General features: G+C 35.9%; 1 protein-coding gene across 1 annotated transcript; it reads right to left on the bottom strand.

The window, feature by feature from the left end:
* Nucleotides 1-1,480: 1,480 nt before the first annotated feature.
* On the bottom strand, nt 1,481-8,489 carry LOC131859359 (uncharacterized). Its single transcript, XM_059212997.1, has 2 exons — nt 8,195-8,489; nt 1,481-1,956 (listed from the first exon to the last, which is right to left on the bottom strand). Exons 1-2 carry the CDS (start codon nt 8,487-8,489, stop codon nt 1,481-1,483), a joined length of 771 nt encoding a protein of 256 aa, XP_059068980.1.
* Between the last annotated feature and the right edge of the window lie 5,612 nt (nt 8,490-14,101).

Below are 14,101 nucleotides of genomic sequence, written 5' to 3'. Positions count from 1 at the left end.
CTGGAGAAAGAGTATATGAAACATCATCTGCGACCGTGAAATAGAACTGCTGCAAAACACTTGATATGAATGTTAGCCTGAAAATACCTTAGACACAACTTAGAACCCGTGGTACCTAAATGAACACTATGAACTCATTTCAGGATGGTTTGAAGGGTTCATGAGGTTCAAACCGACCATTGAAACATAATGCTAAGGATTTAGAATTGATTTACAGGAGGGTTAGGAATTGAACCGACAAACTTTCAACAAGATTTCAGAAAAAGGAAGGAGAAAAGGACTCGAGTAAAAATTTTGTAACGCGACTCACTCTTGTTATGAGGGACGAATGACAAGGCAACATTGGCTCTGACTGGGGATTGCATTTTGTGAAAAGTGCGAAGAACTCTAAATCTTTGGTTTCGCACAACAAAATAGAAAGAGGAACGAAAGAACACACACCAAAAAGACAAAACAAACAACTAGTCTACTATGTACAGATACTCTTGATCATAGATTTCAAAGTTTATAGAGCTTTAGGTCTTGCCCATTATAGGTATAGGGCATAACCGTTCCATCCGGATAATTTAGTCTGAATGCATTCGGTCCCACCACTTCACAGATCTTGAACGGACCTCTCAACAAAGAATCAAATTTTCCATGGGCACCTTTTGGTTCTCTTCTCTTGTCCCACAACAGTACTTCATCCCCTTCGAGGAACCCCCTTGGTTGAGACTTCATATCGAAGATTTTCTTCACCCTATTCTGATGTTCAATAATTCTATCCACTATCATATCCCTTTCCTCTTCCAACTTCGTCAAATACATGACTCTCTTTTCTAGAGCATTTTGGAAGAAGGAATCCTCAATGACAGTTTGAAGCTTCATTGCTGCCAATTTTAGAGGTAAGGAAGTCTTTGCACCAATCCCATATACCAGTTCATAAGGTGCCATTCCAATTTCTCTTTTAGAAGTAATTCTATCTATCCATAAGGCTTCATATAACGTTTTATGCCAGTTTCGGGCATTATCATCAACTAACTTCTTCATGATTGCTATCAGGTTCTTGTTGCTCGATCCTACCAACCCATTACCTTGCGAGAAGTAATCAGAGGAGTGTGAAAGAGTAATTTGATGTTCATAACAAAACATGGTCAATTCCTTAGAGGAGAAATATGATGCATTATCAGCGACAATCTTCTGAGGAACCCCAAAATGGACTAAAATGCAATCTTTGAGAAAATTACATACTACATCTGAGTTTGCCTTCTTAGTGGGAATAGCCTCCACTTAGTAAAATAATCTGTTGCGGTCAGAATATACATATGGCTAGCACTAAAATGAGGATTTATTTGGCCTACGAAATCAATACCCCATTGTTTGAAAAGTCCATCCACTACCATAGGTTTTAAAGGTAGAACCGCCAAATGTGGTCTTCTGGAAAAGAGTTGACATTTTCACATCCCTTAACATAGGTATATGCATCATGGAATATACCAGGCTAATAAAAACAATTTCGTATAATCTTAAAAGCGGTTACTGAGGATGAGAAATGTCCACTGCAGGCTTCATTATGATAAACTCCTAGAAGCTTCCGCTGTTTTGGCTTATCTACACATCTCAAATAGGTACCATCCAAGACTTTTTTATACAAAACATCTTGCCAGATAACATACTTAGCTGCTTTTAATTTGAGATTCCTTTGTTCTTTAGTTGATAAATGACTCGGGCAAATACCATAGGTCAAGTAATAAGCTATGTCAGAAAACCATGTATCTTGCAACCCAACAAATAGAGTCAATGGTAGCTCTTCATCTGTTTCCACCTTATTCTCTGGTATCAATTTGCATAAGCCCTGTCCTTTAATCGTCTTTGTAGGACGAATATCTAGATCATATTCCTGAATTTTGGTTACCCATGTCACTCTTTTGTTGAGCCCAACTTCCTGCCGAGTCAAAATACTTTTCACTGCAGAATCTGGAACAAACACCACAGAGTGAGAATGCAAAATATAATACCTGAATTGTTTGACCGCTTTAACCACGACAAAGGCTTGTTTTTCTGAGAGTGAATACTTAAGCTCATGTTCCTTAAGAGGGACACTCATGAATGTTATGGGTGCTTCAGTCCCAGATTGTTAGAACATAATGTTATTAGGGATCACATCCTTATAACATTTATATATAATGTTCTAATATAAGGTTATAAAACCTTATATATTATATGCTCTATAAGCATATCCCATTTGAAATAATTATAATCTAATAACTATTAGATTATTAATTATTTATAAGTGGGGGTTATTGAAAAGGTGTGACTAGTGAAGTCACCCTTCCTCCTATATTTAAGGAGGTTCTCTCTCATTTGAGAGGTGTGTGAATTTGGAGCTTTATTGTGAGTTGTATCACTATGCATATGAGGTATTATTGGCCATGTGAAAGTATTGGAGGAGTGTCCCCAGGTTCATGTCTATTTTATTATAGACTATATTTGTAAGTGTTTTAATTAAATGATGCTTTATGGGGTTTTTTTACCCGAAAGGGTTTTCCCCATGTATATCTTGTGTACTGTGTATATTTTGCATGTATGTTTCATATTTCATTTACTTTATAATCTTGTTTATAATGATTAGTATCCTAAGATCCTAATTTCTAACATGACATCAGAGCCTATTAGGCTATACTAATCATTTTTACAAATTATTCTAGAAGATCTATAGAACTTGATGGGAAAATTCCTTATGCTCAATCAACATGCATGTTATATCATTAAGTAATTTCAAAATACTCATAAAATCAAGCTTCCACATTCAAGTAAGTACACCCTGTGAGCCTACCTTGAGCCTAGTTTGAAAAGGTGTACAACCATTTATATTATTTTACATTAAATAAGGACAAATTTGAGATATATTTTTTTTTGAAATAAATGATAACTAAAAATGTCCTTGTTAGTGAAAATCTATGATCAAATAACTTCAAATATTCTATTTGTATTGATAAATACTAATAAAAAATAATTCTCAAAATTAATTTTAAATTTTCCAAATCAAATTCATATTAAGTAACTAATTGGTAATTCGTAAACCTTTTAATAAATTACATCATCAACTTATAATTTCTTTTATAATATCTTGAAATTAAATAAATATTTAAAATTATACATTATTTTAAATATCATGCATAGACTTATAAAAAAAAAACTCCTATAAGCCCCATAAAAAGATCTTCTACTTTTCATTGTCATATTGCTTTAATCTCCATACTCATTTAAAATGAAAGACTTGTCCTTGTACGGAAGGTTAAGGAGGGCAAAATGGGTCACAACCCTTCACATATAACACATTGTGTTTCAAACAATTCAACGACTCTTAACACATGAATTTTATGTTGAAGAAGTCATTTGTGATCCATTCACAATAGTGCATGGAAGTAAAACATTCTCTAGTCTGCTTTACCGAAGGAGCTTATCTTAGCTTCATAAATGTATTGATCGTAATCTTCGTTTTGTTCATCTTTTCGCAATCCTTTCACGTAATTTGCTGCATAAAACTCTAGCGGGATTTCTATAAATTCAGATATAGAGTCTTCCCTTTCTGCACAGCTTCACGTTTGCTCCAACTACTTTGCCTTCGCTCCAAGCTTATCCTTTCCTCCGAATTCAATCAAATGGAGAATGGAAATGCTTTTGATCAAGTTACACCAACCTATGCATCTTCATCTTCATCTGGTTCATTGCTTCCATACGACATTTTTATTAACCATCGGGGAGTTGATCTGAAACACAAACTTGCTAGCACAATCTATCATACACTTAGTATGTTGAGATTGCGGGCATTTCTCGATGTAGAAGTACTTGAGGAAGGGAATAGCATACCAGTACAAGCCATACGTAGTGGACTCTGTGACTGGTTTCACTGAGTGCTTCGCTCACGAGGAACGCCCCTTAACTATTCCAGAGGATTATTCCAAGTCTAATTATGTGGAAACAATGTTTTATAGCTTGGACTGCGGTTATGAGTGCCATGACACCCCTAGTTGCTCCCTCCATGGTGACCCTAGTCGCCAGGTTATGTAATAATGTAGTGCACCAACTTATAATCTTTCTCTACAAACCTCATCAAATATATTTAATATTGAGAAAGATTGTTGTATTATCTTTATAAATGATACACTACATGGATAAGCTATTACAAGTCTTACGAATAAAGACGATTTTCCTTAAGCAACAATTAATGATTCTATAGAAGATGATCACAACACAACAGATCGATGATACAAACAGATCAATCATATGCACCTGATGAAGAACATGGTGATCAACCGATTACTTGAAGTTGATCAACATCAATCATACTGGAAGTCACAAATAATCGCTAATGATTAGAGGAAAATCGATCATCTCCAAGAAGGATAGTAAGCAACATATCATCTCCACCGGATAAGACAATCCATACTATATGGAAGAGCTACAAGGTATCAATACTACCATCAGCCCTTAAAGATATCTCCAGGAATCCTATAGATCGCCATTGATAAATCAATTGGTCAACAATGGTAGAGGACAACCAACATGGCATTAATCGATATCACAAAACCAATCGATAACACATGAAGAATGCGACATTGACCAAACATTGGTCGATAACGATGGTTACGCTATTGATGACTAGAATTATGAATGAATTGTGAGGAGACACAGTAGTATATCAATGATGTGGGTAATATAGAAGCTATGATAAAAGATTATACGAACGATGGGTCTAGAGATAATTCATTACCCCTGATCGACTAAGGCATATGTTGATAATGACTGAATATGATGACGTTGTGAAGAATTGTTTCTTTCCAGATACTCCTGCCATCAAAGGCCAAACACCAAACACATTACCTCTGCATTGATAAGAGCAATATAGAATGAGTTTCGTTGAAGACTTCTTCCAGTATCAAATAGACGAGTCGTAGGGAAAGGGACTATAGTATGCTCGGAAGAGAAGCGCAAATAGGAGAAGATAGTTATGGTATCGAGAGTGGCAACACATGGCGCTAATCTAGTAAATTCGATCAGATAAGTGTACGTAGACCGATCCTATCAAACAAAGATGGAAATATATTAATACCTGATTATGATTAACATAATAAATTAAAGGCAAGTCTTGTTCATCGATCGGGTAAGTGGGGGATTACGCCCCTTACACCAAAGATGCGGCTCCTCGTAAAGAATAAAAGGAGACCTCATAAGGATGTGGGAGGAGGACGACAAGAAGGGAAGACTCTCTAGACCCCTTCTAAGCATATAAATTGGCATGATAATATCTAGAAGAAAATTATATACTTGAGGTCTCTTTGTCATTCTAATTGGCATGAAATTATTATGAGAATATCTTAAACTACATTTTTGATAGGGTAATTTTTGGTATCCATTGTCATTATCATGAAATTTATCTATTTACTTTCAATATTTTTTTTCAAGTCTTCATATATATTTAAGACCCATGGAATGGTTTTTGAATCTTTAATCAACTAACTTTACTTCAATATGTCAACATACCCTTTCAAGTGGAGCTTCCAGTTTACTTATTATTAACTATATTAGTGCTTATGTTGCATTTAAAATGTCACATACGAAGGAATAAAGGGAAGGAACATCATGAATTATCTTAATTTTTTTAGTATTTGATGAAGGATATGCATTATATTAACATTGAGGATATTCCTACTTGTACTATGTTTGATGTACGAATGATTTACTATCAAATTATCACAATGATCATCTATAGATAGAGGATAAAATATTTACCGATGAAATATAAAAGCTATTAAATATTCATAAGTAAATTTAAAAATTTCTCATTAGCATTCGTTTTTTTGGAGATCCAAGTGATTTGTTATTCTATTCTATATTTGATTTTTTTTTTCAATCATACTATTTAAAATGGGTGACTATCGCCCTTATAAACTGTCTGGGGAGCAAACCTAGAAAGGATAGCTCACCCGTTGCCTAATTTTTTGTGGATCATTACTATATGTAGTAGCATGTCTATTTTTGTATTTTAAGCAAGACAACAAATTATTTCTCATGAAAATATATGTTGATCTCCTTTCTACCAATCATTGGACTATATTTTTATAAGGAATATTATATGATCTTTGGCAAATGACAAAAAAATAATATTATGTTCTTTCTTTGTACCAAAAATGAAGTTGATTAATATGTTACTAACTATATTGTTTCTTCTATGGCGAGGTTATGCCTTCAAAACATATGGTGCAAGTGCTATTACATGGATGCTGCAATACTTTAATAAGAAGACTATCTTCTATGTGTCTTTGGATCAAATGGACAAAATATGAATGTAGCTCTTGAAGAATCAATATGGCCTTGAAGATTTATTGAAGAATTCCATTTGGATACATATGAAAGTACTATATTACTTGAAGTTACTTTACTCTTTCTAGAGAATATCATTTCTAAAGATCAAAGTAAACATTGAAGATCATGGGCACCTCACTCAAGTGAAAGCATTCTATAATAAAGGCACCTTGAAGATCATGGGCACCTCACTCAAGTTAAAGCATTATATAATAAAGGCACCTTGAAGATCATGGGCACCTCACTCAAGTGAAATCATTTTATAATAAAGACACTTTGAAGATCTGAGCACATACTATATATTATATTTTTAGCCATCAATTTGAAATCCTCTATGCATTGATTGGCTTTGAGGTGATGCCATTAAGGGGGAGTGTACATGACACCACCTAGTGGCTAAATCCTAGATTTAAGACCTAATAGGCATAAGAACTTTAGGCATTATATGCTCCAAATTCAAATAATGCTTGGCCTTAGGTGATGCCATTGAGGGGGAGTGTGCATGTCAATGACACCACCTAGTGGCTAAATCCTTTATTTTTTAAGTCCTACAGGCACAGTATCGTAAGACCTACAGGCAGATTTTTTTTAAGTCCTACGGGCACAATATCGTAAGACCTACGGGCAGATTTTTTTTTAAAGTCCTACGGGCAGAGTATCGTAAGACCTACGGGCAGATTTTGTTTAAGTCCTACCGGCACAATATCGTAAGACCTACGGGCAGATTTTTTTAAGTCCTACGAGCATATTGTAAATTCTTCTCCTTGTAAAACTTCCACTTGTAAAAGCATTGTATTAAGACCTATGGGCACTATGTAATGAACCTGGGGAGAGGCTAATTTGAGGGGACTGCGGCTCCAATATAATTTTTAAGACCTCACAGCATCATTTTTAAAACACTGGTATTATAAATTATGACAAGATGACTTTCATGTAGTCTGGAATGCATGATCTTCATGTTGGCATATACTTGTGTCCCTGTTTATCACTGTCAAAGAAGACCTATGTTACTGGGGTGCTTCATTTTTTCTTTTATGAAAATTGACATGTGATCCCCTATTAACATTAAGGGGTAGTGTTAGAACATAATGTTATTAGGGATCACATCCTTATAACATTTATATATAATGTTCTAATATAAGGTTATAAAACCTTATATATTATATGCTTTATAAGCATATCCCATTTGAAATAATTATAATCTAATAACTATTAGATTATTAATTATTTGTAAGTGGGGGTTATTGAAAAGGTGTGACTAGTGAAGTCACCCTTCCTCCTATATTTAAGGAGTTTCTCTCTCATTTGAGAGGTGTGTGAATTTGGAGCTTTATTGTGAGTTGTATCACTATGCATATGAGGTATTATTGGCCATGTGGAAGTATTGGAGGAGTGTCCCCAGGTTCATGTCTATTTTATTATAGACTATATTTGTAAGTGTTTTAATTAAATGATGCTTAATGGGGTTTTTTACCCGAAAGGGTTTTCCCCATGTATATCTTGTGTACTGTGTACATTTTGCATGTATGTTTCATATTTCATTTACTTTATAATCTTGTTTATAATGATTAGTATCCTAAGATCCTAATTTCTAACATAGATTCATCTACCTGTAGTAATATTCCCAATATTGTATGTTCTGAGGCATAACAGTATATGATAATATCCTTTTTAAAATCTAGGTTGATGAGGGTTGGTGCATTGGCAACTGAACTTTTAATCTTTTCAAAAGCTTCTTTGGCTTCATCAGTCCATTTAAAAGGGTACCTGTCACTCAACAAGCTGATGATATGCTTAGTAGTTTCTGCAAATTCAGGTACAAACCTTCTTAGGAAATTTATCTAACTGAAAAATGACCTTACTCCAGTCCGATTTGAAGGCAGGCTGAGTTGTTGGATTGCATTGACTCTTTCAGGATCAATCTTGATGCCTTCCTTTGAAACGATGTGCCCCAATAGTTTGCCTTCAGTTACACAGAACACTGATTTTTTTGGATTCAGGGAGATACCATGTTCTCGACAACATTGTAGAACTGCCCTCAGATCTTTGAGATGATTCTTCCTTTCTTTAGAGAACACGGTCAAGTCATCTAGGTAAATTACAATAATCCTGTCACGGAAATCCCTAAAAGAAGAATCCATGGCCCTTTGAAAAGTTGCTCCGACATTAATCAAACCAAAAGGCATACGATTATATGCAAGCGTTCCCTAAGGGGTGATAAATGTTGTCTTATGCTGTTCATTTTCTGCAACACCAATTTGATTATAACCTGAAAAACCATCCAACATTGACATGATTTCTGATCCAGCTACTATCTGCAAAATATGGTCCATATTGGGTAAAGCATAATTATCCTTGAGACTTGCCTGGTTCAGATTGCGAAAATCTACACAAATCCAGATTTCCCTATATTTCTTCCTTACAGATACTATATTGGCTACCCGTGTGGAGTGGTGGATTGGGTATATAATTCTGGCCTTTAACATTTTATCTACTTCTTTGAAAATTGCTTGTGCCATCATGGGATTGAAATTTATGAGTTTTTGCCTAAAAGGAGAAACACCAGGTTTCAATGGAATTTGATGTTGAAACTGACCATTCCTAAATTCTTTCAAATTGTCATAACACCAAGCGAACACATCAATGTATTCTTTCAATAACTCAATGAGCATTCACTTCTCCTCAGAAGAATAGCATTTGCCGATTGTTACCATTCTAGGATTAGATTCATCACCAAGATTGATCTATTCGCAACCCACCTTACTGTCATCATCAAGAATTTTCTTGCCGGTGAACACATCATTATGGGTGAAAAACCTCTCTAGAGTCACCAAACCTTTCGGGATTTTGTTCCCCTTAAGCTGAATGAAATTCTTATCAGAATCAAAGGATCTGGACAAAATTCTCTACACATATCTTCAGAACCCTCAAAATATGATTGGACGAAGGAACGGGCACACTCCAAAAAGTATTTAATTTGAGCAACCGTATCAAAAACTTGCCAATGATTCACATTGTCAGGGACACTAGGTCTGTAAATCATTTCAATTCTATAAGAATCATTCTTAAAGTCTGGGTGTGGTAACAAGAGAGAAGCTAAAACAACCAATGAATCTACCTTAGTATTTTGCTCTCTTGATATAACTTCAATTGAGAAAGCATCAAAAAACTCTATCTCATCCCAAACTCTATTTCTATAATGTTTCAGTCTATCATTCTTAACAGAATAAACATTTCTTACCTGTTTAACAATCAGCTCAGCATCACCTTTTACCTTAAGCAATTTTATGCCCTTACATTTGGCTTCATTCGACCCTAAAAGTGATGCCTCATATTCCGCAGTGCTATTGGTATTCTTGAAATCCAATTTGAAAGAAAAAGGAAAAACATTACCATTAGGCGAAAGCAGAACTACCCTTGCTCCTGAACCAGAGTTGGTGCAACTTTCGTTGAATTCCATTTGCCACAGTTCGTCTCGTTCATCAACTACTTCCTCTAACTCTTTTTGATCAGGTGCAAGAATGAGATAATTCCCAAATTCACATTCCTGAAACAGAATCTGGGCTTTGGGATTATGAGAAGGAAAAACTGTATATTTATTTTTCATTTCAGGTTCAAGTTTGATCTTTTGTTTTCCTAGTGGAATGATAGCCTCTGATGAGTCCATCTTGATTTCACCCCCCAGATCTCTACAAAAAGTCCTACTTAAAAGCATCCCATAACTTGCAAGAATGTCAGCAACCAAAATGGTCAGCTTTACCCTTTTATCAGGACACGCTGCAAGTACTGCTTGAGCATCCTTTACTTGCCCAATGAGAGGGACCTACTTCCCATCCATCGAGTAACATCTCCCAAATGTCTTGGTAAGTGTTAAACCCAAAGCTCTGGCAACAGATGATGGTATTATGTTATCTGACGCGCCCGAATCTATAATACAATTACTAAGCTTCTGATCATTCAAGAGGAGAGAAATATAAAAAGGTTCGGGTTTCAGAACTTCAATGTCAAGCTATTCTTTAGCATTGTGAGAGGCACATGGATTAATCGAGTTAGTGGGAGGGCTAGATGCAGATGTAGGTTTTTGAGCAACAAACAAATCTTTATCAACCATACACTCATGCACTGAGGACTCTGAGGTGGGATCTCCTTTGAAATATTTGATCAACTTGTTTAATTCCCCCCGGTTCAGTTTCAAATATTCAGCAATGGAAATTTGAACAATTGAGGATTTGCAAAATTCAATTATGTCAAAAGAGGGAGAGTGAGAAGAATTGTTTTACTTTCAGTATTTCTTTGCAAAATCTTAAGTTCAGGAGTTTTTGCATGAAAGGAAGAATCATTACTTGCGGGACCCTTGCCCTTGAAATTAGTTCCGGGAGAGTTTGCAACAGGAGCAGGTTGGGAGATTCGTTGATTCCTTGTAAGGATTGCACATGCAGGGTTTTCAAGAGTTACCAAAATATTACCACCCCTTTTTGAATCTGATTCGTATTCAAGGTAAAATGATCCAGAGTCGCCAGGTACTTCTTGAACCTTCTCTGCTTCAGTGAACTCCCCAAGTTCATCCTTTGTGCTTCCCATTTGGACATGCCTTATCATGTCAGGACAAGAATTCCCATCATGATTTGAAGTAAGGTGAAAGGATCACATATCACCATTATTAGGAGGACCTTCTATTTCCAATCTTTGCGGGGCAGCAAGGAGTTGCAAAGTTCACCCAAAATTGTGTTGGTTTGGTTGTTTCCTACTTATATCTTGATAGGGCTGAGGGTAAGAACCTCCAATTTTTGGAATTTGCCTCTTCAAAACAATCATATCATTGACTAATCTTTGGACAACTAGGTCAGTTGAAGAGGTGGAAGCTTGAGATTTACCTTGAGGGATTTGCACATCTTTCCTCCACTTCCTTGCTGTTATTAAATCATCTTCAAGCTCTATAGATTGGTTCTATGCAGTATCAAGATCAGCTGGCCTATTTCTTCTGAGATGGAAACCAACATCAAGAGGCATAGAGTTGATAAAGAAACATTGTTGGTTATCAGCAATTGGTCTTTTAGCAAGGGAAATGTTATGAATCATTTTATTATACCTAGCCACATAATCTCTCATTGGCTCATGAATCTCTTTCTTCATTTGTGCGAGCTAAGCCAAAAGTGAGTGCTCATCATCAACGCTCTTGAACCGTTTCTCGAAAGCAGTTTTCATTGTTAGCCAATTAGTTATAGCTCCTACTTGCAGATGACTGAACCAATCTGCAGCTCCCTCAGTAAGAGTTTGAGCAAAATGCCTAACAGCCACATCTTCGTGCTGCACTGCCAGTATCCCAGTCGCTACATTAAAGGAGTTCAAATGTTCTTCAACTGAGATTTTCCCATCTCCATTGAACTTAGGTTAAACATCCCTAGCCCCTTTCGAGAGAGGATTATGAGCACCGAGAGCAAGAGGCCTGACTGCAGCGCCCCATGGTTGAGCCATGATTGAAAAAGGGAAAATAGTTACAAGAGGAGGTGCTTGAATTCTAGAAAGCGTCAATGTTTGCTAATTGCTAGAAGAGAGAGATACTTTGGGAGTAGTTTTAGTAGGGGAAGAAGGTCTACTTTTAGCCTTCCTCTTGGGAGTGAAATTTGTAGAGAATGATAACCGCAGTTCTTCAAAAAAACTCACAAAAGCTCCCTCTCTCCTTTGTGATCTAGTATAAGGATGAGAATCCAGTGCTATTTCTTCTAGGACCTCTAAACAACTCTATCAAGCAAAAAAAAATTTGGGCTATGGGAATCCTTCTCAACTGTTCACCTATTCCTTCTGCTCTTTCCAATACCAGGCGATCTTGTTGATACTGTTGGTTATGGGTTCTAACTTTCCAAGCAACAACGTTAAGGTCAGCAATAATGTCTGGCTAGGTGTCTTCAAAATGTAATTCAGGTTGAAGTATGCGTTGTTGAGGAATTCAATCAGTAGGAAAAACCATGACTTACTCAATTTTAACAAATATATAACATACTAATCTATTGAATGTTGACTTTTCCCTAGCAGAGTCGCCAAAAATCTGTTAGTGAACAAATTTTGTTTTTCTTTTAATTGAATTAATTCCAAGCTCTGTTACCCTCTTTGAAAAACAAAAAATTTAACAAAACAGTTGGGTAAGTGTGACATACAACACTTCCCTCTGAATTTTAGATAGGTACAACTCCCTCCATTAGTTTTTCAGGGAATAGTATAACGAAACAAAACTGATATGCTTTTCACGTGAAAGCACATAAGGTTGCCTACATTCTTAGATGAGAGACCGGTAATATGCAAATATTTCAGAAAAGAACTTTCTTCAAGATGTTTCACCATGAAAAATCAGAAGTAATCAAAGCAAAGTTCAATAACACTGATTTCAGCACTTCATAAAAAATAATCAAGAGAAACAAAGTCTCTTTTCAACCAAATATCCTTCTAAACAACACAGAAAGAAGCTCCAGATTAATAATAGCATTCACCATCAGAAAGATAATCACAGACAATTTGAATGGATTAATATTTGCATAGAAACATTACTCCATGGATTCAAACTCAAAGATTTAAAACCCCAAAATGCATATGATCTTTATATGTATATTCCATGCAACAAAGACATAAAGATACACAGATAAGTTCCTTCCAATTTCAGATTCTGGAAAAACTGATTACTTCCTTCAAACAAACCAAAATTTTCCAATCTTTTTGTCTACCGTTCTAACCCCTTCTAAAATCTATTTCATCTAGCTTATAGTAGTACTCCGAAGAACAGAGGAGGTCTCCCTGAAAACCCGACCTCCTCTGAAACAGTTATAAAACTAACATAGAATTTAGAGGACAGATGTCCCGAAGTAATTGCAAGGTTTTTGCAAAGCATTTAAAAATAAAAATAAAGCATGAGCATCAAACTATGCTTCATCTCCAGCGTCATCTTCTTTTCCACCTTTCCAGGCATCATGGGTGTTTGTAAGCTCCTGAATCATAGACTGACTCGGATTCTTCATGGCATTAGTTTTCACCTTTGCAACTTCCTTTTCCCACCTATGTTTTACCATTTTCTTGACATGTTTAGGTAACTGATCATTGCCAATGAACATCATGGATTCAATTCGGGCAATCTGTGTTATATCTTCAAAAGTAAAGTTTCCTTTACCCCAAAACTTATGTATGTGCAATTTAAATGCCTTTACCGCGTCATGTGTATTCAGCCCATAAAGTCCTAATTGTCATTGATATGGGTTAACCACTTTATTATCATTGACCAAGCTATGTTGAAGTTCCTGGAGCTCGTAAACGGAGGCTTTGACATCAAATATTACAGCCTTGAATGCAATTACCCACCATGCTATGGTTTTCTTCAACACAAAGAGCTAGCACTCATAAGTTACCAATTTTATTGAGTTTTCTATTAAAAACTCAGTGGCTCCATATTTTTCTATCTCGTCGAACATGGGTAATACGTTCTCCCACTTATGCTCCTGCCTTTCCCATTGCATAACCTGATTATGGATCTCCGCAATGAGGTTTGAATTTCATCGCATCGATTCCTAGAAACTGTAATATATTTTTTGCCATCCTTGATCACTCCTTCAATCCATTTTTCTATGGCCCCTGCGATGCTCTTGGCTCGCTGAACTTGATTCATTAGTTTCTTGTTCTCCCATGAAGTGGGGTCAAAGTTTTCTGAATCTTGCGATATAGGGATTGCTCCAAAACAACCTAGGCTATCAATGAATTGGGTTAAAACCTT

The sequence above is a fragment of the Cryptomeria japonica genome, chromosome 10 (genome assembly GCF_030272615.1).
Source record: "Cryptomeria japonica chromosome 10, Sugi_1.0, whole genome shotgun sequence".
Classification (NCBI taxonomy): Eukaryota; Viridiplantae; Streptophyta; class Pinopsida; order Cupressales; family Cupressaceae; genus Cryptomeria; species Cryptomeria japonica.
The sequence above is the reverse complement of the archived record's forward strand: the minus strand, read 5'-3'. Positions and strand labels throughout refer to the sequence as shown.

Coding starts and splice junctions, on each gene's coding strand:
- LOC131859359 (XM_059212997.1), bottom strand. CDS start 8,489: ATGGATTCTTCTTTTAGGGATTTCCGTGACAGGATTATTGTAATTTAC. Junction 1,957..8,194: donor TGGAGTAAGGTCATTTTTCA/GTTAGATAAATT, acceptor TGTTTGTTCCAG/ATTCTGCAGTGAAAAGTATT.